Genomic DNA, 26,112 nt, shown 5'->3' with positions numbered 1-26,112 from the left:
TCATTACAATATCCATTAGCATCCTATTCCAAGTGCTAGAGAACTCTGTAAATTTTGTCAAGAAATAAAGAATAGTATTTATTAATTTCATAAAGCAAAGAACTGGGAAAAAATGGGGAGTATATAGACATAAAAGAATCAAAATGTGATCTTTAAATTTCTTGAGCTGCAGGATTCCAGTTTGTAAAAGATGTACTCATCAACTACCAGTATTAAAGAATTTAAGGTAAGTTGTTAGACAGATATTCTGGTGTAATAAAATAGGCAGGAATTAAGGTCGGCCCAGCCTTTGTGTGTTGAAAAGAGCCAAAATTAAAATTAAAAAAAAAAAAAATTTGTTTGTTCTAATGTTCTGAAAGCAAGTATAATATTAGAAAAGAGTGGAAATTGCCTAAAGTCCAGATAAAGGAATGGGATTAAACTAATCAATTATACAGTTACTTGTAAGGATGGTTCTCTTTCTCCCAACATTTGCAGTTACCTATACATAAATGATTTCAGATATTGTACAATAAATTATGTACAGTTAATTCTCTGTCCATATATTACTTGTACTTTTCTAGTTAATTTAGTTTAATTTTCTAGTTAATAGCTTTCCTAGATGCTTTCAATGCTAACTTAGATAAACATGAAGAAGTGAGAAAGAAAGGAATTCATTTGAGGCAATAGCAAATAGGACTTGGTTCTTTTAAGAATCTCTTAACATATCTTTGTTCCTTAACTTAACTAGGTTTTATTTAGTTAACTACTTATTCATTAGGAGAGCAAAACCGTAAAGCAGGCGATCTGGGGAAAAGTATTTATAACAACTGTGATGGGTAAAGATTAGCTATCCTGATATATAGTTCATTCAAATCAAGGAGGGGGAGAGAATATGACTAATGAGGGTACAAAGAATATAAAATGCAATAAAAAGAAGAAATGGACACAGCCAATAAATATTGCAATTTATTTTCTAATTATTTATCAAAGAAATGCAAATTCAAAGTGGCCCATTGAAATGCCAGTCAAGTAACAAAGTAATAAAAAAATGAAAACTGAAAGTACTCAATGTTTGTGAAGCTTGTGAAATGTAACCATCATACATGGCTGGTGGAAGAATATGTTGGAGTTACCTTTCTGGACAGCAGAAGTTTAAGTATGTTCATATACTTTGATCCAGTTACAAGTCCCTGTCCTCAAAAACATTCTATGATTCTCCCCTTAAAATAAAAAATATATATAGTCAAAGTCTTCTTTATGACATTTCTTTATAATAGAGAAAAACTGAGAACAGCATTCTTTTTGTTTGCTCAAGTTGATAAAATGCAATATACCAGAAGTGGATTGGCTATTACAGTGGGAATTTATTAACTTACAAGTTTACAATCCTGAGGCTGTGAAAATGTCAAAATGAAGGCATCAACAGGATGATACCGTCTTCCTGAAGAAAGGTTACTGGCCATCTGACACTCCACTGTCACATGGACAAACACAAGGCATATCCGCTGGTGTCTCCCTTCTTTCCCGTGTTTTGTTGCCTCCAGCTTCTGGCTTCAGTGGCTTCCTCTCTGCATGTCTCTCTCTTTTAGCTTTTGTCTTTCTTAGCTTCTATGTGAGCCCTCCTCTCTCACCTTCTTATAAAGGACTCCTACAAAGTATTAAGACCCACCTGGGGCATGCCTCATCTGAAATAACCTAATCAAAAGGTCCCACCCACAATAGGTCTACCACCACAGGAATGCATTAACTTTAAGAACATCATCTTTTTTAGGGTCCACTCAGTTTCAAACTGCCATAAGCTTATCCAGCAAGGATATGGTTAGCTAAACACCTATATGTCCATATAGTGCACCCTTTAAAATTATGATGAACAATGTTTAAGAGTAGCTGAAATTGTTTTGATGCACGGCTAACTAACAAAGGTTAGATTCAAAGTTGCATATGTGATTCAGAACCATCACCAATGGCTGTGCATAGGTATTTTTCAAAAATGTTTGTATACGGTCCCATAATTCCAAAATTTTCTACAGTGTAATTGTTGTATATAGAGGGGAAAAAATGAAATGGAAACAAAATTGAAAAGAGAGGAGTGCCAAAATCAGTAAAAATAGTTTGGCATTGTTCAATTCCCTAATCTCATGAATCTACTCCAACTTCCAAACCACTTTTTCCTTTTATTTTTTGTTATTTCTGTATTCAAGACATTCTTTAGTGTGAGAAGAAAAAAAAATTGCATTAAAGGCAATTCTGGATTTTTTTTTTTTTTCCAATGGAAAGGGTTAGTTTTAATAACCATGAGTAATCTAAGAAGCATTTATATTTGACTTTTTAAGGCATTATAAGGTTTTTAGTTTAACTTTTTTATTTAGATACCTGATTTGTTAATATTGCTTTGTTGAGGGCTGACAGTAAGAGGAATTGTCTAGGATAAAATGAGAAATAAGATGTGTGGAAGCATTTTATTAAAGATATCCCTAACAGATTTATATTCTGTTAGTGAAGATGATGAGCAAGTTTTGATGGGTACTTTTTTATACCAGATTTTGTAATAGATTGCATTTTGTTTCTTTTGTATCAAAATAGTGTTCCTAAGCATATCATCCAAATAAAAATCAAATCTTTATAGCAGCCTTTATTTTTTCATACATTATATAATTATATTAAACCCATAATGCCTTCTGGAAGTGGATTTACCTTATTCTAGACTATGCAGGTAACAATATCAAAAGGTGGTCATTTGTCCAAGACCACACAGCTTTTTAAACTTGTAGCAGAAATTTAAATTTTATAAATAGGATATGTGCTCCTTTGAAGTCAGATTGTACAAATAATTATGTGATTATTGAAAAAGAGAGATCCTTGTTCCTTGTTATTTATACTCATTTGGCATTAGAGCCTTTTTTGGCAATTCGCCATACTTGAAAATCACATATGTCAGTCAAGGACATATTTCCCTATGAAGAAAATGCCTGTTATTTATTATTCAGAATTAAATAAATGCTTTTCTACTCTTCTGCTTAGGATGTTTTATACACAGGCATTAAGTCTGCATTTCTATATGGAGTGGGGATGGTTTTAAAAGTCATGTTTATGAGGAATATTGTATCAGTAAAAGTGATTAAGTTGGTATACTACTCAGTCTTAGAATTTCAAACTGAGCCAGAGGATTGAGTCCATGTTTTTTGTTTGTTTGGTTTGTTGTCCTCCTCTCTCCCTGCAACAACACCCTTTATCACTAGTTCAGAAGTAGAGAAAGGTAAATGGCCCAAATTATCTTGGGGTGTATTGGAACTGTGGGAAGAAAAAGGCTGACGGCTGAGTTGAGGGAAATGTCTTATGACAGAGTCAATTTAGGGAATCATATAAATTGGTAGACTACGATGAGTTGCCACATCCCTTTGCTGCACTTTTACATGATGGCTACCTGTACATGGGGAAACCTTGTTACTCTAGAATTCCAAGTCCTTTAAAAGGCCAATAAAAATGAAAACACTGTATGAAGACAGTGTTGTTGTAGTTTAAAGGAGAAATAGTTTTGATCTACGCTGAATTGATGTATTTTGTTCCTTTTTATTTTCAGAAGGAAATCAAGGTCAAACTTTCTATTTTTTCCTTGAGGACATCTGATAAATTGTGATGTCATGAATTTTTAAGGTACCGTTTAAGAACTTAATGATGGACTCGGTGTAAAGGCTTGCATTAGGTTTCTTTTTTCCTTAGATTCCTAAATTAGAAAAAAAGAAAAATATAATTTGTGATCAACTCAAATAAAAGTGACCTTTAATTTGAAAACCACCTACTAATAATATTTATAAATTATTGCATAGTGTTTGAATTATACCAGCAATAAAAGTTAATGCAAAGGATCAATACCCTAACTGCAAAATTGCCCATTGAAACAGCAGAAGATTCAACAAAGAATAATGCATTACTGTCAAAAGGGCATTGTTAAATTATCTACTCTTATATAGGAATTTTACTATAATTTAAGAGAACTTGGGAAAATGATTATGTTATGGTGAATTTAGTCCACATAATCAATAAAGATAAAACATTTTTTGTTCCTTCACATACCAGTATACCCTCCATAAAATTGTTCTGTCTAAGCCAACTTACAAATATTGTAAATCTTCAAAATGAATTAGTTCTTCAGAGGATAGTACAAAATCACCTTCAAGAACACTAATATGAATTGTGCTAAGCAAGATCTGCTTCCAGTTATATTCATAAGGCTGCACAGTCTGTCTGTCTGGAAGTATATAAAAGTTCAAGGTTATTGCTGTGTCACACAGGTTTGTTTGGATGTCTGTCCTGAGGATTTTGGGTGTACTCTTTCAACATTGGGCAAGCCCTTCACCCATTTCAAATCCGTTATTTAAACATACTAGGAATTTTGTAACTGCTTAAATATTAGTTAGTAATTAATCCAGTCTAAAGCAGAAGTCAAGATAGCTGTGTCACAATTCTGTTTTCCTGTTGTGGGTGAGTGGTAATTGGGGGGTGGGTAGGAAAATAGCTGTGAAAGGAAAGCACAGGATTTTCTCCAAAAGTAGCAAAATGTCAGATACTCAGCATTCACTGTTTATGACATAGGGGTTTGGCTAGGGACTGAGAATAGCTTTGCCTCCTGATTCTTCTTTGTAAAGAATAGTAGCAAAATTAACAAACCATTTTTATCCATTAACAGTTTTGCTAGTCTCAAAGAATGTAATTTATCCTAATGGGAATTGTGGAGAATTAGATGTCCTCTGAACTGAAATCTACCATTCTGTAATGTACATAGCTTTACACAAGGAGTTTTTTCTGTTCCTTGTATGATAATTTTTTGATATGTTTTGTTCCATAGGACTCACGTTTGTGACATTGTGATTCCCTGTGACTTCCTAGCAGGATTGCTGCTTAAGAATCACTGGTAGCTTTCCAATGAATTTATGACTATAGTGTTCCTACTTTTTCGCCTTTGATTTAGTAGTGATTGAAAATATTTTTTAAAGATAAAAAAGAAGCTAAGAGGTAGGAAGTATCATAAAATTGCTAAAAAGGAAAGATTCTTAAAACTGTCATTTAAAATTACCTGTAATTTTTTTTACCTGTTTTAAGTTATTTGGCGCCGACTGAAAGATTTGCAACAATATCATGGCAATGTTTGGGTGTATCTCTTATATTTTCTCTGAGGTATGGTCTAGAAGCTTCTGTTAGTTACCCAAATTTATTTTTAAAAAGCTTTTACAAGGAGGGAGCATAACTCTCCACTCCTTAATTGTGGGCTGCTCACTTCCTTGAAAAGAGAACTGTATCAAGAATTGGAGAGAAAGATAGTTGCTTCACATTAAAGAAACTTGACAGTCACTACCTCAGCCAGGTAATCAAGGTCAACACAACAGTGATAAATTGTGTTGATAGTACATACCCTTGATATGATGCCATTAAATGTTACTTTACCTCTGTGGTCTTCTTGCCAAAAATCCATAACCCCAGTCTAATCATGAGAAAAACAGCAGACAAATCCCAATAGAAGAGCATCCTGCAAAATACCTGACCAGTTCTCAAAACTGTCAAGGTCATAGAAAATAAGGACAGTCTGGGAAAATGTCACAGCCAAGATAAGCCTAAGGAAACATAGTAACTATATGTAATGTGGTACCTTAAAAGGGATCCTGGAACAGAAGAAGAGTGTTGAGGAAAAGCTAAGGAAATTTGAATAAAGTATGAACTTTAAAGAAAAAGAAGACTGCATAATACAACATACGGATGCATACACAATCTGTCTCAGTCTGATAAAGACAGAATGGCTAAATCTTTTCTGCACGTTGCTAGAGTTCAAATTAAATTAGCAGGTGATGATATCAACTATTCTGATAAGTATAAGTAATGTTAGGGGAATATGGCTTAACAACAAGCTCAAAACACTTAGGGAAAAATGAATATCAAGGCATGGTAAATTAATGTAGTGAAGTATAATATGAAGTCTAGATCTCCAAAAAGCTAGTAACTTATCTTTGAAAAAGAAATTGCCTGATATTTCATAACAGAATATTGTTTATCCTGTTTAAACTACCTGGTTAACTAGTATGTTTTTATACCAAGAGGTAATCAGATTATGTCACATTAGACAAAAGATTTCTAAGGTAGGAAATATTACATATGTACAAATGATAGTACTTGTTATTGGCTTTTTGATACTATTGTATCTATCAGACAAGATGGAAAACCTGGAGTAGCATGGAAACTTATCAGTTTTTAGCAGAGGTTCAGACTCTTAGGTTTAGTTTACTGTTTTTAAAGAAAAACATTTAAGGATTTCTTCCAAATAAAGAAATTTATTTTGGAAATACTAAGTTATTTTTAAACCCTACCTGATTTAATTGGTGTGTAGGAAAATAGACTATGCACTGGATACATATTTTATATGAAACAAGTGATTTCTAAGTTTTAGAATGTACTATTAAGTCCAAAACCTTAAGAAAATTTTATAATATAGTTTAACTAGGAACAACGTGCATTACTGCATTGAGTAGGATATTCTATTTCTCGTTTCTTCATAAAATATAGACGGATTTCTTGGCGAAATCTGGGTTTGATTATTTTCAGACTGTGCTCTGGCTGTTCATTTTTCTAGGCCTTTTCTGGAGTGTATAAGGAAAAACCTAACAGTTTCTACTTTATATAATACTGCCCTGGAGGGACAGCGTGAACCCTTTCCATCAATTGATCAGAGTGAGCTAAGTGAGTTTATTTAACAGATGTTCAATGGCAGACACCTTCTCAAAACCAACTGTCTTCCTTAATAACTGAAAGGCATACATTTTAATTAATATACATTAATTAAAAAGCAGCATCTTTCTTGTTTTCTATTCTAGTGCACTGACAGGCAGAATTCACCAGTCACATCGCCAGGGTCTTCCCCGCTTGCACAAAGAAGAAAGCCACATCAGGATCCTCTTCAGATCCCACACCTGAGCCTGCCACCAGTGCCTCCTCGCTTGGACCTAATTCAGAAAGGGATAGTTCGGTCCCCCTGTGGCAGCCCAACTGGTTCACCAAAGGTAAATCTGTTTTATTAAAAACAGGTAATAACTGTATATGATTATTATTGATTGATTAGGCTCTTTTTTAAGTTCCGTTACTCATATTTCTGCTCTTAATTGTTTATAGACAACTGTGACGGGTGTCTCATTTTATATAGGGTGAGCTAACTGTCATATTCCTTACTTTATTACCATAAACGTTAAATAATTACTTAGAGAGCTTATATCTGTAATAGTACCCCAATTTGCTAAAATAAATAGCAAAGTGTAGTTATTCTGTAAAATGGACTTAAAAGGTCATTATATGCATTAAAATAAATTGCACACTGTTACCAAATGATATGTTCCACTAATTTTCATAGTGGCATGACAAGAAAAATGTGATGGAAGTATATTTGCCTAATGGCTTAAGGTGTGATAAATTATCATTTTTGTTTCTAGGTGACTCGGAAGAGGGAATTATATGTACTTTTTATACCCAAAGGAATTAATTACAAAGAATTATAATAGTTACAAATTAATTGCATTGCCATTTAATATTAAAGACATACCTCTAACTCTATAAATTTAAACCCACAGTTTTAGTTCTGTGTGAAATTTTCCCAAATTTGATAATAAGATCATATTTTGCTTTATTAAATACAAGATTTTAAAAATTAATTTCATTTAGTAACATGTTTTACGGTCTGAAGTTAGTAGGAGGCACAGTATTTTTAGCAGTATTTGATTTTCCTGCATTACTGTTAACTTGGTTTTGAGATCATATTAAGAATTATTAAGATGCTGTTTAGCCAAGATTATGTAAAAATGCAACAGATTTCTTTTTATCTTATATTTCCTAACATAAAAAGCATATCATTTATCAGATGAACCATGTAAATAGAATCAAAAGCTATGAAAACACAGATTCAATTCAAGGTCATATGTCTCTATATTTCCACATAAGAATCTTTTATTTTTTCATTTTAAGGATCCATGAAATCTAAGCAAGGTGTATAAATAATGCTATTCCTCTGTTTGTGATTTTCCACTATCCTGGTAATAACTGATAAAATAAAGAACCAGAAAAATAGGCCTCATACCAGTTACTCTATATTGCAGTGTTGAAAAACACAAAAATAGAAAACAAAACTTTAAGTCTTCCAGATTATCACCAATCAATTTGCTCTTTAAAAAAGTAAAGCAACAATAACAAACTTTGATGAGTTTATTCTAGCCCTCCTAATTCATAGAAAGATGCAGATTAATTATTGACACAGTATGTATTTTAACATTAATCTTTTGAAATCATCGGATAATTTTGATATTCTGATACTTTTTTGTGTATAGTTTTTATAACTGTAGTATTTGAGTTTAAGTACTCATTTCTACAAAAAATACTAATGAAATACATTTATACAAGTTTTCATTAATTTTTAAAAATTGTATTCAATGGTAGTAAAAAGAAACAATAAAAGATAGCACAGAACCCTTGTTAAGCTACTTTATGCCTTAGGAAACAAAAACAATAAACCACCAGCTCGAAGGTCATTTCTTTTTTCTCTTGTGTCTCTTTAGTCTTCTCCTGGCATGGTGAGGAAACAAGACAAACCACTCCCAGCACCACCTCCTCCCGTAAGAGATCCTCCTCCACCTCCGCCTGAAAGACCTCCGCCCATCCCACCTGACAACAGACTGAGTAGACACTTCCATCATGTAGAAAGTGTGCCTTCCAGAGACCAGCCAATGCCTCTTGAAGCCTGGTGCCCTCGGGATATGTTGGGAACTAATCAGTTGATGGGATGTCGACTGCTAGGGGATGGCTCCCCAAAGCCTGGAATCACAGCAAGTTCAAATGTAAATGGAAGGCACAGTAGAATGGGCTCTGACCCAGTGCTTATGCGAAAGCATAGACGCCATGATTTGCCTTTAGAAGGAGCCAAGGTAAGAAATATGCAAAGCAGAGGGTAAAGAATCTGCTTATAAACTCTTCCAATATGAGATAGCATAAAAGGATGAACAGTTTTTTGCCTGATGTGGCACTTCACTTCAGGTCTTTAATTATCTTCAAGTTATAAATAATCATAAGTTCATTAAAACTTAAAAGCAGTCAGGAAGAAGGTTATAAGTAATTATTTAATTTTAATGTGAAGCAGTGAGACAATTTGCCAGAGATTTCTTTCTTTCCTTGTTTCATCTGCCAAATATCTCTCCCCAAAAACAGCTTGTTAGTGGGAGAAATAACACTGTATGTTTTTTAACTCCCGTAGATGTATGCAATTTGAAAAAAAAATTTCTTATAATTATAGCCTATCATAAAGTAGTTTGTAAGGTAAGGGACTCTCGAATTTGCTGAGTTCTAATTTAAAGGATATCCCCACTATCACTTATATATTGGGAAAGAGTTTAAGTATTCTTGGAATGAAAATCAGCAGCAGAAATCATCGAGTTTAAAACTATCAGTAGGCCCTTGCCCGAATTGTGGTATATTTCCTCATATGTACTTCCATGATGTTTTTGACTGAGATCAAATCATTGCCATATTCCCTCTCCTGAAGAAGCCTTTGCCTCTTTTGAAGACTGTAATATTAGAAGTGAGCCCATCCTTTTTTATTATTGTTATTCATTCATTCATTTTTATTGAGATTGTTCAGATACCATACAATTATCCAAAGATCCAAAGTGTACAATCACTTGCCCCTGGTACTGTCATACATCTGTGTATCCATCACCACAATTAATTTTTTTTCAATTTTTAGAACATTTCATTACTCCGGAAAAGAAATAAAGACAAAAAAAGGAAACTCAAATCCTCCCATACCCCTAATGACCCCCTCTTCATTACTGATTCATAGTATTGGTTTAGTACATTTGTTACTGTTGATGAGTGAATGTTAAAATACTACTAACTGTAGTATATAGTTTGCAATAGATTTTTTTTTCCTGTATGCCCCTCTATTATTAACTTCTAGTTATAGTGTCATATGTTTGTTCTAGTTCATGAGAGAGATTTCTAATATTTGTGCAGTTAATCATGGACATTGTCCACCATAGGATTCACTGTTTTATACATTCCCATCTTTTAACCTCCACCTTTCCTTCTGGTGACATACGTGACTCTAAGCTTCCCCTTTCTACCACAGTCACACACCATTCAGCCTTGTTAGTTATTCTCACAATAACCTGTTACTCTCACCTCTGTCCATTTCCAAATGTTTAAGTTCACCCTAGTTGAACATTCTGCTCATAATAAGCAACCGCTACCCATTCTTTAGCCTCGTTCTATATCCTGGTAACTTATATTTCACGTCTAGGAGTTTACATATTATAATTATTTCTTATCAGTGAGACCCTGCAATATTTGTCCTTATGTTTCTATCTTATTTCACTCAATATAGTGCCCTCAGGTTTTCTTCATCAGCCTATTTCTTTTAAGATGGTTTTGTTCACACCCCATACATTCCATCCTAAGTAAACAATCATTGGTTCCCTGTATAGTCAAGTATTTATGTATCCACCACCATCACCAGTATCTATATAAGGACATCTCCATTTCTTCCACAAAAAAGGAGGAAGGGTCAAAGAAGTTAGAGAGACAAAAGAAAGAGAAGAAAAAAAAAAAATAACAGCTAGAAAGCAACAAAAGGAAAGACGGCATTAAACTAAAGTAGAATAAAGAGTCAGCCAATATCACCAATGCCAGGAGTCCCATACCCCTCCTCTATGTCACCCCCATATGCGTTTAGCTTTGGTATATTGCCTTTGTTACATTAAAGGAAGCATAATACAATGTTTCTGTTAATTATAGTCTCTGGTTTGCATTGATTGTATTTTCCCCCAATCCCACCCTATTTTTAACACCTTGCAATGTTGACATTCATTTGTTCTCCCTCATGTGAAAACATATTTGTACCTTTTGTCACAATCGTTGAGCACCCTAGGTTTTTCTGAGTTATACAGTCCCAGTCTTTATCTTTCCTCTTTCCTTCTGGTGTCCCACATGCTCCTAACCTTCCTCTTTCAACCATATTCACAGTCATCTTTGCTCCGTGTACTTACATTGTTGTGCTACCATCACTCAAAATTGTGTTCCAAACCTCTCATTCCTGTCTTTTCCTTTCCGTCTGTAGTGCTCCCTTTAGTGTTTCCTGTAGAGCAGGTATTTTATTCACAAACTCTGTCATTGTCTGTCATAGAATATTTTAAACACTCCCTCATATTTGAAGGACAGTTTTGCCTGATATAGGATTCTTAGTTGGTGGTTTTCTCTTTCAGTATCTTAAATGTGTCGTCCCACTTCCTTCTTGCCTCCATGGTTTCTATTGAGAAATCCGCACGTAGTCTTATCAAACTTCCTTTGTATGTGATGGTTCGCTTTTCTCTTGCTGCTTTCAGAATTCTCTCTTTATCTATGACATTTGACAATCTGATTATTAAGTGTCTTGGCATAGGCCTATTCAGATCTATTCTGTTTGGGATATGCCATGCTTCTTGGATCTATAATTTTATGTCTCTCATAAGAGATGGGAAATTTTCATTGATTATTTCCTCTATTATTGCTTCTGCCCCTTTTCCCTTCTCTTCTCCTTCTAGGACACCCATGACATGTACATTCATGCATTTCATGCTGTCATTCAATTCCCTGAGGTATTGCTCATATTTTTTTATTTTTTTCTCTATCTGTTCTTTTTTGTGTAGGATTTCAGGTGTCTTGTTCTCCAGTTCATGAGTGTTTTCTTCTGCCTCTTGAGATCTGCTGTTGTATGTCTCCATTGTGTCTGTCATCTCTTGTGTTGTGCCTTTCATTTTCATAGATTCTGCCAGTTGTTTTTTCAAACTTTCAATTTCTACCTTATGTACACCCAGTGTTTTCATTTTACGCTTCATCTCTTTTGCCATATCTTCCCTAAACTTTTTGAATAGATTTAGCATTAGTTGTTTAAATTCCTGTATCTCAGTTGAAGTGTAAGTTTATTCCTTTGACTGGGCCATAACTTCATTTTTCTTAGTTTAGGTTGTAGTTTTCTGTTGTCTAGGCAACTGGTTTCCTTGGTTACCCCAGTCGAGCTTTCCTAGACCAGAACAGGCTCAGGTCTCAAAAGGAAGCAATAGTATCAGGATTCCCTGAGGGTGTGTCTTAGAAGATTGGTGCATCCTGTGAGGCCTCAAGCCACTGTGCTTTTCTGTCCAGCAGGTGGTACCTGTCAGCCTGTCACCCCAGACTGGTGTAAGAAGGTGTGGCCTGTGGCTGTTTTCCCCCAGGCTCTGGGGTCTGGTTCTGAATGGAAGGCGGGTAGTAGAGCTCTTTCCTCTTAGAGAAGATACAACCCCTGGGGAGATATCATTTGCATTTGAATAGTCTCTCTGCCTCTGCTATCTCCACCTTTATCTGGGCTAGAGTGCTGGGAACTGAAAACGGCTGAGGCTTTCTCTAATGAGCCGAAAAAGGGACAGAAAGCCCCCCTTCAGGGCCAGTCTGCAGCCACCCTCAGTTTCACCCATCGGCCAGACGCAGCACCTGGTCCTCTGGGCTCCCCCTCCCTCCCAGAGAGGTCTTCCGGCTCTCCAAAAGCCTCCATCTGTTGTTGGGGATTCATAGCTTGTATTGAGCAGTCAGCATTTGTTAATTAAATCTCCAGTTGGAGCTGGGCTGAGGTATATTCACTTGTTCAGAGAGTACTGTTCTCTAGCACAAGGAGGCTTTGCAATTTGGGCTGCCATGGGGGAGGGGTTCTCGGCGCAGGTCCACAGTTTTTACTTACAGATTTTGTGCTGCAGTCTCGGGCATTCCTCCCAATCCAGGTTGGTATGTGATGTGTGGACAGTCATGTTTGTTCCCCAGCAGTTATTCTAGATTATTTACTAGTTGTTCTGGTTGTTTATTAGTTGTTCCAGGGGGACTAACTAGCTTCCACTCCTCTCTATGCTGCCATCTTCTTGCTTCCCCAAGCCCATCCTTTTTGATGTAAATTGTTGTTAGGGAAGTACAGGCATACCTTGGGGATATTGCGGATCAGTTCCAGACCACCACAGTTAAGTTAATATCACACTAAAGCAAGTTGTGATTTTTTTGTTTCCCAGTACATATAATTTAGTGTATTGAGTGTACAACAGCATTATGTCTAAAAAACAATGTACATACCTTAATTTAAAACTACTTTATTACTAAAAAATGCTGATCATCACCTGAGCCTTTAGCAAGTTGTAATCTTTTTGCTGATGTAGTGTCTTGCCTTGATGTTGATGGCTACGGACTGATCAGGATGGTGGTTAATGAAGGTTGGGGTAACTGTGGCAATTTCTTAAAGTAAGACAGCAATGAAGTTTGCTGCATCAGCTGACTCTTTCACAAGAGTCACACACAGTTCAGGAATAAAACCAAAAATATCATGATGGACAAGGAATGTCTGAGCAAATTGTAACGGTTGTCATTTTCACTAAAAATAGTAGACTTTTTTTTAGCCAAAATCATCTTCTCTTCCCCCTCCCCTTTCCTTTTATTTAGCGCAGTTCCTAATACATGATTAGTAAGCACTCATTAACTTGGTTGCTGTTATTTCCACAATTAAACCAGTGTGTGTGTGTGCACGCAATGATAGGGCAGGACAAGAGGAGCTGGAGGAAGATGTCCATGACACAGAAGGAATACAAACATATAAACAGTTTTTGTCCCATTTTGCCAAAATTGGCCTTGAGCCAAAGGTAGAATGTTATTTTCTGGTATAAAATATGATTTTCTTTCTCTTTAGAGAAGTTGTCATTTCCTACAGATAGACCACATATGGTCAGAAAAGAAGAGGAAGAGGGAATGATCCTGATTTTTAAAAGGGCATATTATTAATAAAAATGGTGAATGTTACAATGTGTTCTGACCCTCCATGCCTAGTGTGCTGTGCTTTTTTAATTTATCTTGATAACAAAGGATATGTGGATTTAGACACTTGAAGGGTGATCTGTTATCCTCACATAACTCATCTGTCTCTCCACATATAAGCAGGTACACGTTTTTGCCACATGTAACAATTACCATTTTAATTGTTTTCGTTAAAGGTAATGCTTCAAATTTAATAATGTTTTCCCATTTTAAAGTTAAGAAGTCCTAAGCATTAAGAATTTGAGATAAAAATTTAAAGTACATCTGGAATACCACTGGTGGAATTGTAAAAATAACCACCCCATAAATGGAGTGACAACTCCTTCACCCTCATTATTTGTCCTCTGCCAGTGTGCAAGTTCCCATTATCCTTTAGAACCATTTGCCTTTTTATTTGCATCTTTACCAGATAAATGTTTAGGAAAGCAAGAATAAATTAAATTCTAATTACTGCATTTTGCTAATTATAGTGAGCTCTGAAGGAGAAAAATAAACCTCTAATTCATAGTTAAAAATGAAATGTAGAAACTTTCTGTCACTTTGATTTAATTCCTTTCCACTTAATGCTAGCTAAAAGTATACTTTACTTTTAACAATCCTGAAGCTAAAATTTAGTATGTTTTATTTATCTTTTTTCAGGACTAAGAGATTTATTTATTTATTTTTTTTTTTTGGACAATAATTTTCACTCTTTGAAATTCTCAAATCCTAGCCACATTATTAACTTGTTCCTTAAATATATGGTGGGTTAATTATTTATTGTTGTGCTGATCTGTTTTAATTATTGGAGGTGAAAACATTTGGACTAAAATATTTTTAAGTATGATTGGAAACTTAGTATTTATTTACTTCTTTTATGTCCAACTAGCTTTACTCTTACCCCTTAAAAGATTAAGATTACTATTTTTCTTATGTGATAAAATTATCTTTGATTTGTCATGTTACTTAGGGTGACGTTGTTCTAGAGTGACCCTGTATAAAATAATTTTTGATGATATTGCTAGGTAAATAAATCTAATGTTTTCCCTTTTTAAGATTGTGGCTTTTTACAGCTTTGTTAGAGAGACACATGTTTACAGGAATGACCTTAAACTTATCTGTAAAACTCAAGGGCTGCTCTTCAGAAAATAAGTATTCTGTGTACACTGGTTTCATTTCCAATTTGATATTGTTAGAACCAAATTGTAGAGATAGTTTGGGTGTAGTGTGTGTTTGTGTATGCTTGTGTGAGATGAGGAAAAAGGGTTGTATTGGGTTTTGTTAAAAAAATATATATTTCTCTTAATTTTGCTAAGATTATCACAAAAAGTTTTATTTCTCTACATATCAAGGATCCCAAACATTTTGACTAAAAGTTCTTATACAATATCTAATTACTAAGAAAATATTTCAGACTTCAAGATTAGAATTGGATGCTACCTTGAGGAATTTTTAGAATAATACCTAGCACAACCTATGCTTTATAATACATGATATGATAACTCAGATTCTACTTCTTGCGCAAACCTGATCTTCCCCTAATGTGGTCTTATCCCTTCAACCTAATTCTCTGTACATATAAGTACTTAATACAGCAATGAATGAAACACAGTTCATCGAGTAGTGAGAATGGGACAGATACAAGATTGTTTAAGAGATAAGGCATATGAGAAGCATCCAGAAAATATAATGTGGGATTCCCCAAGAAAATTTTTTTTTCTGATTGAGGTATAGTGTAGAAGAAGGAATAAAAAAAGCTTCATGCCAAGCAGATCACTGAGTATAGACATTAAAAGATTGTTAGGTGTTGTTTTTACAGACATTAGAAGAAGGAATAGCTTGAAGGTGGGAAAGTATGCCAAATGATTCAAAGTCCATTTTGGGTGGCATATAGAACATATTTAGAGAGAAGTTAGGGGAAATGAAACTCTGAAAGGTAGGCTAAAATCAATTTTAGTGTGTCTTGAATTCTGAGTTATCTTTAATTTAATAGACAGTGAAGAGCTTTTAAAAATTTTTGGCAGAGAAATGATAGAATCAGTACTATGCATTTAGAATAATTTAAACTTGATAGTATTTCAAATGGAATTGTGGTAGATTTGGGATCGTGAGCTAGGAAGGTGGAGATGCAGAAAGATGTTTTCCTTAGTTGAGTAGTTTCAGTGGGAACTGCTTTAGTTGGTACTATCAGTCTACACGTTGGTAGAACTATTGTTTTCCTCCATTTGCAAACATGCTTTTCAGATTTCCAGAAAACATAAAATATTGATGACTAACTCTAGAAGTTGCAGTTTATTGTATTCCATGGAGTGGTGGCAGCTGAAATGATTTCAGGTCTAAGGAAATGGGTACAGGTGGGAAAATGGAATTCAAAAAGACATAATATTAAATCTTGTCATCCAACCACTAGCAAGAAATATGTGAGCACTTTAGATGAACAGAAATACATATATCACTTCAGTACTTGCACATGTGGGTCCTTGGCTGTTTGCCCATGTTTTTAATCAATCTGTCAATTAGGAGAGAACCATGGAGAATTAATTCCATGTATGGAATTAGGTACTCTGAGTACATATTTTAGGGCAGTATAAAAGAAGATTAGCCATTAAACAAAGTACACATATTTGCTGAAAGTATTTCAGTTCAGTGAACTGATTTATTTCTTCCAGTTGTACCAAAAAGTAATTTCATTGGTTAATCCTCTGTTTAATTGAAGTCATGTATGCCAGTCAGCAGTCGGTACTCATTTAATTCCTACTGGGTGTAAAGAACTGAAGGAATATGCTAGGAAAATGGTGATAAAAGAGTAATCCTTTAGTTATTCTGTGTCAGTAACACAGTTAGAGAAAGGGTATTTGTATTTCACATCATATTAATATATTGTTACACTAAGTAAGGAACAAGTCACTTAATTTTCTTCTTACGTTATTACCTTTCTAGGGAATAAATCACATCATTTCCTGTTCTTTGTGGTTTTACCAATGATAGACAGTATTGCTTGTGTGACTTGTCTTTATGGAATTTAATGATAATGCATTAAAAATGCTGTGTAAGTGCTGTTATTAATATTATCTTATTTACCTAATGTACAAGATGAAAGCATTTTTAATATCACAATAAATGTTAAAGTGTACTGATATGTCTCAAGGTTCTGATTATAAAATTATGCTTGGCTTATTGTTAATTTGAGCCAAAACCAGTTTTATTATTTCTGAAATTTTACAAAGTATCTACAGTACAATAGTAGTTCCTCCTTAAAGTGTAAGTCATTGCATGTAAAGTCCACATTACATTTTCCAGAATGAATTTTAGATGTATTTGTGATTTTAAAAAAAATCTTAAGGATATTCAATTGCAAAAGTCATACATTGTATCTATTCTAGTAACATGCACATGACTCCAATTAAGGTGAACTTAAAATGCTCAGTATCTCTGTAAGCATTTGTGGTTTGATACATGTATTTGTCCATTAAAGTATTTTTTAAGCATTTTTTATTATGAAATATAATAGATATACAGAAAAGTGATAATTTTCAAAATACAGTTTATCCAGTAGTTATTGAGCAAATTTCCAAGTATAGTATGGGTTAAACTAGAAACTAAAAAGAAGTATTTATGTAATGATTCAGTAGTCATAAACATTTGTTGAATCATCACTTCTCTGATACAGCTGCTCTGTCTCATTTGATCATTTTCTCAGTCTTCAGGGATATTTTGGCATTGGTCATTCTAACTTCTTCATGTTCAGAAGAGGTGTTAAAATTACGGGGTAGGAGAATGCAACTGGTTGATGCTCTGGGAGAAATTGGTACCTGTAAATTTCAGGGCTTATCTCACAGAGGAACAACCTGGAGGTTTTACATTTCTGGAAAATAAACTTAATTAGTAAAACTTTTATAGAGTCTTAGATAGAGTCCTGGGTTTTCTTTAGGGTTTTCTGGAATACTGTTGGTTGGGGCTTGACATACTGTGGCAATTTGTAATATCTGGCTGAAGCTTCATAAGAGTAACCTCCAGAAAAACCTTTTGACCCTATTTGAAATCTCTTAGCCACTGAAACTTTATTTTGTTAATTTCTTTTTCCCCTTTTGGTCATGAAGGCATTCTAAATCCCACGATGCCATGTAGGGGGGAAGGGTAATGAGTTTATTTGCAATCTGGCTTAGAGAGAGGCCATATCTGAGGAACAAAAGAGGTTCTCTGGGGGTGACTCTTAGGCATGTTTGTAAGTAGGCCTAACTTCACCATTACAGAAAAATAGCAGATATACACAGTCCCACATAAAAGAAAACTCCAAACACCCCATATCCTCACTCCACCCCCCTCTAATTATTTACTCCTAGTACTTGTGTGATACTAGTAAGGTATTGCTGTTAAATATAGTGCATAGGATGCAATAGGTAATTTTTCCCATATACCACTCTATTATTAAATTTTTGTACAAGTGTCATACATTTGAAGTAGTTCATGCAAGAACTTATTTATATTTGTAGTTTTAATTGGTGAGTTACATGACTTTAGACAACACTTTCAATCATAATCACCTTCAACAGGCACTTCTACTTATATTCCCAATAATGAACTACCATTAATGATCAACCTCATTAAAAATCTGTACGTATTTGGTAACCACTCCACCTTCTCTAGCTTTTATCTCTAGTTCTCCTATATTCTACATTTTAAGACTCTGAGTTTATATTTTCTAGGTGGTTCATATTAGTGAAATTATACAATATCTATCCTTTTGTTTCTGGCTTATATCACACATAGTTCAGGACCTCATTTCTTCTTACTGCTGCATAATATTCCATAGTATGTATAGACCACATTTTGTTTATCCACTCATCTGTTGATGGACACTCATCTGTTGATGGACAATCTTTTGGCAATTGTGAAGAATGCCACAAGAACATGGGTATGCAAATGTCTATCACTGCTTTCAGATCTTCTGGTTATATACTGAGTAGCAGAATTGCCGTGTTAGATGACAACTCAATATTTAGTTTTCTGAGGTGGGGAATCACCAAACATCTTCCACAGCAGCTGTACCATTTTATATCCCACTAGCAGTGAATAAATGTTCCATTTTCTCCACATCCTGTCCAGCATTTGTGGTTTCCTGATTGTTTAATAGTGGCCATTCTTTTAGGTGTGAGATGATACCTCATTGTGGTTTTGATTTGCATTTTCCTAATAGCTAATGAAGATGAACATCTTTTCATGTGCTTTTTAGCCATTTGTATTTCCCTTTGGAAAAATGTCTATTTGTATCTTTTGCCCATTTTATAATTTGGTTGGTTGTCCTTTTATTGTTGAGTTGTAGGATTTCTTTATATATACTGGATATCAAACCCTTATCAGATATATGGTTACTAAATATTCTCTCCCATTGAGTTGGCTGCCTCTTCACCCTTTGACAGTCCTTTGAAGCACGGAAGTGTTGAATCTTGAGGAGTTCTCATTTATCTATTTTTTTTTTTTCATTGCTTGTGCTTTGGGTGTAAGGTCTAAGAAGCTACCTCCTATCACTAGGTCTTGAAGATATTTCCCTATTTTTCTTCTAGGAGCTTTAGGGTACTGGCTCTTATATTTAGGTCTTTAATCCACTTTGAGTTAATTTTGTATAGGGTGTGAGGTAGGGGTCCTGTTTCATTCCTTTGGATATGGATATTCTGTCCCAGTTCATTGGATTTAGGGGCCTTGTCAAAAATCAATTGACCATAGATCTGGGGGTCTATTTTCTAACTCTCAATTTGATTCCGTTGATCAATATGTATATCTTTGTGCCAGTACCATGCTGTTTTGACCACTGTGGCTTTATAATATGTTTTAAAGTCAGGGAGTGTAAGTCCTCCCACTTCATTCTTCTTTTTTAAGATGTTTTGTAGTTTTCTTTGTACAGATATTTTACATCCTTGGTCAAGTTTATTCCTAGATATTTGATTCTTTTTGTTGCTATTGCAAATGAATTTTTTTTCTTCATTGCCTCCTCATTACTAGTGTATAGAACATTACTGACTTATGTGCATTAATCTTGTATCTCACCACTTTGTGAGTTTGTTTATTAGTTCAAATAGCTTTGTCATAGATTTATTGGGAGTTTCCAAGTATAGGATCATGTTGTCTGCAAATAATGAGAGTTTTACTTCTTCATTTCCGATTCAGATGCCTTTTATTTGTGGTGACATTGGGCATCCTTGTCTCATTCCCAATCTTAGGGGGAAGGCTTTCAGTCTCTCACCATCGAGTATGATGCTGGCTGTGGGTTTTCATATATGCCCGTTATCATATTGAGGACATTTCCTTCAATTCCTACCTTTTGAAGTGTTTTTTATCAGAAAAAGACACTGAATTTTGTCAAATGCTTTTTCAGCATTTTATTCCCTTTTGGTTTGTTAATGTGTTGTATTACATTGATTTTCTCATGTTGGACCACCTTTGCATTCCTGGAATAAACCCCACTTGGTTGTGGTGTATAATTCTTTTAATGTATTGTTGGATTTGATTTGTAAGTATTTTGTTGAGAATTTTTGCATCTGTATTCATTAGGGAGATTTTCCATTCTTGTAGTATCTTTATCCAGTTTTGGTGTTAGAGGGATGTTAGTTTCATACAATGAATTAGGTAGTGTTCCTTTTCTTCCATTTTTTGGAAGAGTTTGCACAGGAATGGTGTTGGTACTTTTTGAAATGTTTGGTAAAATTCCCCTGTGAAGCCATGTGGCCCTGAGCTTTTCTTTGTAGGAAGATTTTTGATGACTGATTGAATCTCTTTACTTGTGATTGGTTTGTTGAGGTCTTCTATTCTCAAGTCAGTATAAGTTGTTTGTTTTTAGGGAATTGTCCATTTCATCTGAGTTGTCTAGGTTGTTGGCATACAGTTGTTCATAGTAGCCTCTTACGATATTTTTAAATTCCTTCAGGGTCCATGGTAATGGTCCCCTCTCATTTCTGATTTTATTATTTGCATCCTCTCTCCTCTCTCTTTTTTTCTTTATTGGTCTAACTAAGGATCCATCAATTTTATTGATCTTCTCAATTAAACAACTTTTGGTTTTATTGATTCTATTTTTTTTGTTCTTCAATTCTTTTATTTCTGCTTTAATCTTTGTTATTTCTCTTCTTCTGCTTGTTTTTGGTTTAGATTGCTATTCTTTCTCTAGTTCCTCCAGGTGAGCAGTTAAGTCCTCAATGTTTGCTCTTCTTTTTTAGTATAGGCATTTAGGGCAATAAATTTCCCTCTCAGGACTGCCTTTGCTGCATCCCATAAGTTTTGATATGTTGTATTCTCATTTTCATTCGCTTTCAGATATTTACTGATTCTCTTGCAGTTTCTTCTTTGACCCACCAATTGTTTTAAGAGTGTGTTATTTAACCTCCATATATTTTTGAATGTTCAGGTTCTTTGGTGTTTATTGACTTCCACCTTCATTCCATTGTGGTCGTAGAAAGTGCTTTGAATAATTTCAATCTTTTTAAATTTATTAAGACCTGTTTTGTTCCCCAGTACATGATCTATCCTGGAGAACATTCTGTGAGCACTAGAGAAGAATGTTTGTCTATATATTTCTGTTAGGTCTAATTCATTTATCACATTGTTTAGGTTCTCTATTTCCTTATTGATCCTCTGTTTGGTGTATAGAAGAGACTGGTGTATTGAAGTCTCCCACTATTATTGTAGAAACATCTATTGCTCCCTTCAGTTTTGCCAGTGTTTGCTTCATGTACTTTGGAGCTCCTTGATTGGGTGCATAAGCATTTATGATTGATATTTCTTCTTAGTGAATTGTCTCTTTTACTAATATGTAGTATCCTTCCTTGTCTCTTATGACATCTTTACATTTAAAGTTTTCTTTTCTGATATACTACTCCTGCTTTCTTTGGTTACAGCTTGCATGGAATATCTTTTTCCATCCTTTAACTTTTAATCTATTTGTATCAGTGGATCTAAATAGCATATAGATGAATCATATTTTTAAATCCATTCTGCCAGTCTGTATCTTTTAATTGGGGAGTTTAGCCTATTAACATTCAAAGTTATTACTGTAAAAGCAATTCTTGAATCTGCCCTCTTACCCTTTGGTTCTTATTTGTCAGGTCTATTTCTTTCTCTCTCTCTCTCTCTCTCTCTCTCTCTCTCTCTCTCTCTCTCTCTCTCTCTCTCTCTCTCTCTCTCTCTCTCTCTCTTACTCTTACTTATACTCTTCAGTTCTGTGCCCTCCCCTCCTCCAGACCTTTCTTTCCTGTCTTTTTGTTTCAGCCAACAGAACTCCCTTTAGTATTTCTTGCAGAGCAGGTCTTTTGTGGACAAATTCTCTCAGCAGTAGTTTGTCTGAAAATTTTAAACTCTCCCTCACTTTTGAAGGACAACTTTGCTGGATAAAGATTTCTTGGCTGGCAATTTTTATCTTTCAGAATCTTAAATATGTCATACCAGTGCCTTCTCATCTCCATGGTGCCCTCTGAGTACCCAGAACTTAGTCTTATGTGGCTTCCCTTGTATATGTGAATTTATTTCATTTGCTACTTTCAGGACTTTCTCCTTTTCAGCATTTGACAGTCTGATTAATATGTATCTTGGAGAGGGTGTGTTTGGATTTATTCTATTTGGAGTTTGTTGGGCTTTTTGATTTGCATAATTATGTCTTTTATAAGGGTTGGGAAGTTTTCTCCAATTGTCTCCTCAAAAAACCTTCTTAGCCCTCTTTTCTTCTTCTGGGAGACCACTGATTCTTATATTTGTATCCTTCATGTTGTCCATCATTTCCCTGGGATCCAACTAAAATTTTTCCATCTTTTTCACCATTTGTTCTTTTGTGCATTTGAATTTGGTTGTCTGTCCTCTAGTTCACTTATCCTTTCTTCTACCTCTTCAAATCTGCTGTTGTGTGTCTCTAGTAAATTTTTAATTTGATCTACAGTATCTTTCATTTCAAATAGTAAAATCTGCTATTTTTCCTTCTGCTCTTTCAAATTCTTCTTTATGCTTTTCTAGTGTCTTCTTGATATCCTTTATGTCTTTAGCCAATGCACTGAAGTTATTTAGGAGATTTGTATGAATATCTTTGATAAGTTGTTCCAAATTCTGTATCTCTTCTGGCTGTTTAATTTGGTCATTTGGTGACCATATCTTCTTGAATCTTCATATGCTTAGTGATTTTTTTGTTGATTTCTAGGCATTTGGCTATCTTGATAAGGTTATTTTGAAAGTTGATTTCCCTTGTTCATCTAAGATTTTGTAGTTGTTTGGATTTGTGAGGTCAGAAAAGCAGATTGCCAGAGTGTACTTTTCCTGTCATTCCAGCAGATGGCACTCTTGGTCCTCCTCTTTCCCACAACCCTGCCTCTCCCCAGCTGTGGCAGCATGCTGGGCTGGGCCCTAACGGCAACAATCTGATCAAGGCTGCTGTTCTCTATGTGCACCAAAAGCAGCCAACTCTGGTATAGGAAGTAGGCACTGTGCACCTTGAGTGAGACCCTGCCTATGGGCACAATGTGTCTGGTAATTACCAGGTTCCTACATGGAAAGGCCTTGGGCTGCAGGACTGAGAGGTGCTACTTCCCCAGCCAACAGCTGGCTGAAGAGTGATCTGCTTTTTGCTGTCCAGCAAGACCTGGGTTCGTATTAGGGCACTTCTCTGACAGCTGGGTTGTCCATGTTTCTTAGCCAAAACAGTGCCGGGTTCCCATGCAGGGGGTATAGACCAGCTCCAGTTGGCCTGGGATGTGGTTTGGAGAGGCTCTGAAAATCCCTGCAATTCCCCTGTACCTTCTGGCCTGCCCAGCAGAAGGCACCAGTCAGTGACTTAATCATTCTCAGAAGGTGTTTACCCTCTGGAGCCCAGTCTGCATCTGACCAGGCAGGGCTGAAACTGTGGGGTTCCTGTGCCCTCACTTCACCAGCCAAAAGCTGGCTCAATATGGGGTTATGTCCCCCACTTTACTTGTGGCAGAGGATTCCTGCAACTGCCCCAGTCTACAGCCATTCCTCAGGCAAGGATTAGGCCTCCCACATGGGTGGGGGAGAGGCACCAGGACCCAAGGCTGCAATCACAGTCTCAGTCCATGTTTCTCAGACTCTTTGTCCATCACTGACCTTCTCCTTGAAATGTCCTTCTCTGTTCCCCAGGTCCCCAGACAGTTGATTCAGGTAGTTTCTGCTTGGATGCTTGCTGCTTTAGGGAAGATCTTGTGGTTTCCTCCATTTTAGAAAATCCTCCTTGCTGCCCTTTTGTATTCTGTTCTTCCTAGCAGCTTAAGACCTGCCTTGGGTCCCTGTGGACTTGGGTCTCTCTTTCTGGATATAAGTGGGGATCTGTCTCACTGTTCTGAGAGAGTTTATAGACAGTGTCCCTGGTGGGAGGTGGGAGGGATCCTGGCTATCACCTCTGTGCTCTTCCCGCGGTGTGTGGGACTGAGTGAGAGGGAGGGGAAAGGACTGGTCTGTCTGGGACAGAAGTTTCCTATCTGATATTTTTCTCTTTCTTCAATTCAGCATTTTTAGAATCCTTCTCCAGTCTATACCTTTCTCCAAATTTCTGAACAAGTGAGAAAATTACTTTTTTTTTTTCTGCTGAATCGCTGGGGAGAAGTTTTCAGTATTTGTTTATGTCACCGTGTTAATGACGTCACTCCTAAAGTATTTTTTATGTAAAAGAATTTCTTTGAACTTTGCAGGGGTTAATATCTATTAGGAAATTTCTTCTCTCTAGCAAAGTTCAAAAAACTCTGACTACCTCTGTTGTTTTTCCCATAGTCTCAAAGCCTATGATAAATCATTTCATTTAAAGATATAGTTTGTCAAGTTATAACTACAACATATTGAATCTCATGAGAGGAGAAATGAAAAAGAGAAATTGGAGCTACAGCATAGAACCTAGTTTTAGAGTGAAATTTTAATGCTGTAAAGTTGGATCCTGTAGCTTTGAAATGCAAGCATTCATATATTTCAAATGTGGTCTTTAAACTTGCTCTTTTTCTTATTTTAAGTTAGTAGGGAAAGGTACAGGCTTTTCGGTTTTGCATTTTGAAGCTTTCACACCATTTTAGAACTGAGAGGGGGGAAAACAAGAAATTTGTAGGTCCTGGATTGGAGTACCTGGGACTATTTAAACTGGGTAAAATTGTTTCTGCCCTGTCATATCTAACTTTTAAATATGGATAAGAGTTTGTGAAAGCACTCCATGATAAAAATCTAGTGATTGCTTAAATGTCATAAAATACATTTTAAAAACCTTTTCCTATGATTATTTCTTTGCAAAATTATTCTCTTTTATTTTTTTTTCTTTCTAAGTTGCTTTGATTTGAAATTGTTGGATAGGCGAAGAGCAGTTTTCAAACAGCTCCTGTAGTGTAACTGAGCAATGCAGAAATCAGGATATCCTAATTCTGTAGTTAAGCACAGGCTCTCTATAGGTACCTTTGAGCAAGTTAATTTTTGTTTGTGTTGTTCACAAACTGAGAATTGTGTTTCAAATTGCCTGCACTTTGAAAGCCTGAGCAAGTCTCTATTTACTGTTTGTGCTGAAGCTTCAACCTTGAAAGAACAAAGACATTTCTGATTATATTCAGTAGTCAGCTGTATTGAAATATTTTAAGAATGTTCTGTTAACCCCAGAGAGCTGTAATTCAGAGCACTTTTATATGAGGGAGATTGAAGTAAGATTTGCACCAGTGCTGTTTTTTCCTTTACCAAATCCTTATAGAGGATACCCACTTTTCATAGTTGGAGAATCTGTCTATCATGTATCTCTAATTTATATAAATTATAGTATTATTTTTCAAATATATTTGAGAACCATACTGTATCATATTTTTATATATAGCTAGATACTTCTTTGGGTGATGAATAATCACTATGGATAGTGCTACTGACTTCTAAAGAAATTGTATGGTTTTTCATTTATTAAAATAAACCGAAATTGCATGTTCTCTTCAAAACTAACCTTTTGATTTACTTTCAGGTCTTTTCCAACGGTCACCTAGGAAGTGAAGAATATGATGTTCCTCCCCGGCTCTCTCCACCTCCTCCAGCTAACACCCTTCTCCCTAGCATAAAGTGAGTTTTATTGAATTTGGAAGTCATTTGCTTATGCATAAAAATATGGTCAATAGTGGTTTTGAGTTTCTCACAAGTTACAAGGTGAATATGAATGATCAGTAATGACCAGCCAGATGTATGAATTCAAGTACCTGAGATCAAGACCCTTCTCAATTCTTTGCTGGTACCACAGCATATATGATTAGACCTAGTGCAACAGAGAAAGAAAGT

The 26,112-nt window shown here is 35.3% G+C and overlaps 1 protein-coding gene across 5 annotated transcripts in view; it reads left to right on the top strand.

Annotated features, from left to right (window-relative positions):
- Positions 1 to 26,112, top strand: part of CBLB (Cbl proto-oncogene B) — a 234,641-nt gene that overhangs the window by 166,704 nt on the left and 41,825 nt on the right. For all 5 annotated transcript variants that reach the window (XM_037835057.1, XM_037835056.1, XM_037835053.1 and 2 more), the window contains exons 11-13: positions 6,843 to 7,028; positions 8,568 to 8,933; positions 25,805 to 25,899. In XM_037835057.1, coding sequence (XP_037690985.1) covers positions 6,843 to 7,028; positions 8,568 to 8,933; positions 25,805 to 25,899 — 647 coding nt within the window. The remainder of the gene's footprint in view (positions 1 to 6,842; positions 7,029 to 8,567; positions 8,934 to 25,804; positions 25,900 to 26,112) is intronic.

The sequence above is a fragment of the Choloepus didactylus genome, chromosome 1, assembly GCF_015220235.1.
Source record: "Choloepus didactylus isolate mChoDid1 chromosome 1, mChoDid1.pri, whole genome shotgun sequence".
Classification (NCBI taxonomy): Eukaryota; Metazoa; Chordata; class Mammalia; order Pilosa; family Megalonychidae; genus Choloepus; species Choloepus didactylus.
Note: the sequence above shows the minus strand (reverse complement) of the source record. Positions and strands in the feature narration are given on the sequence as shown.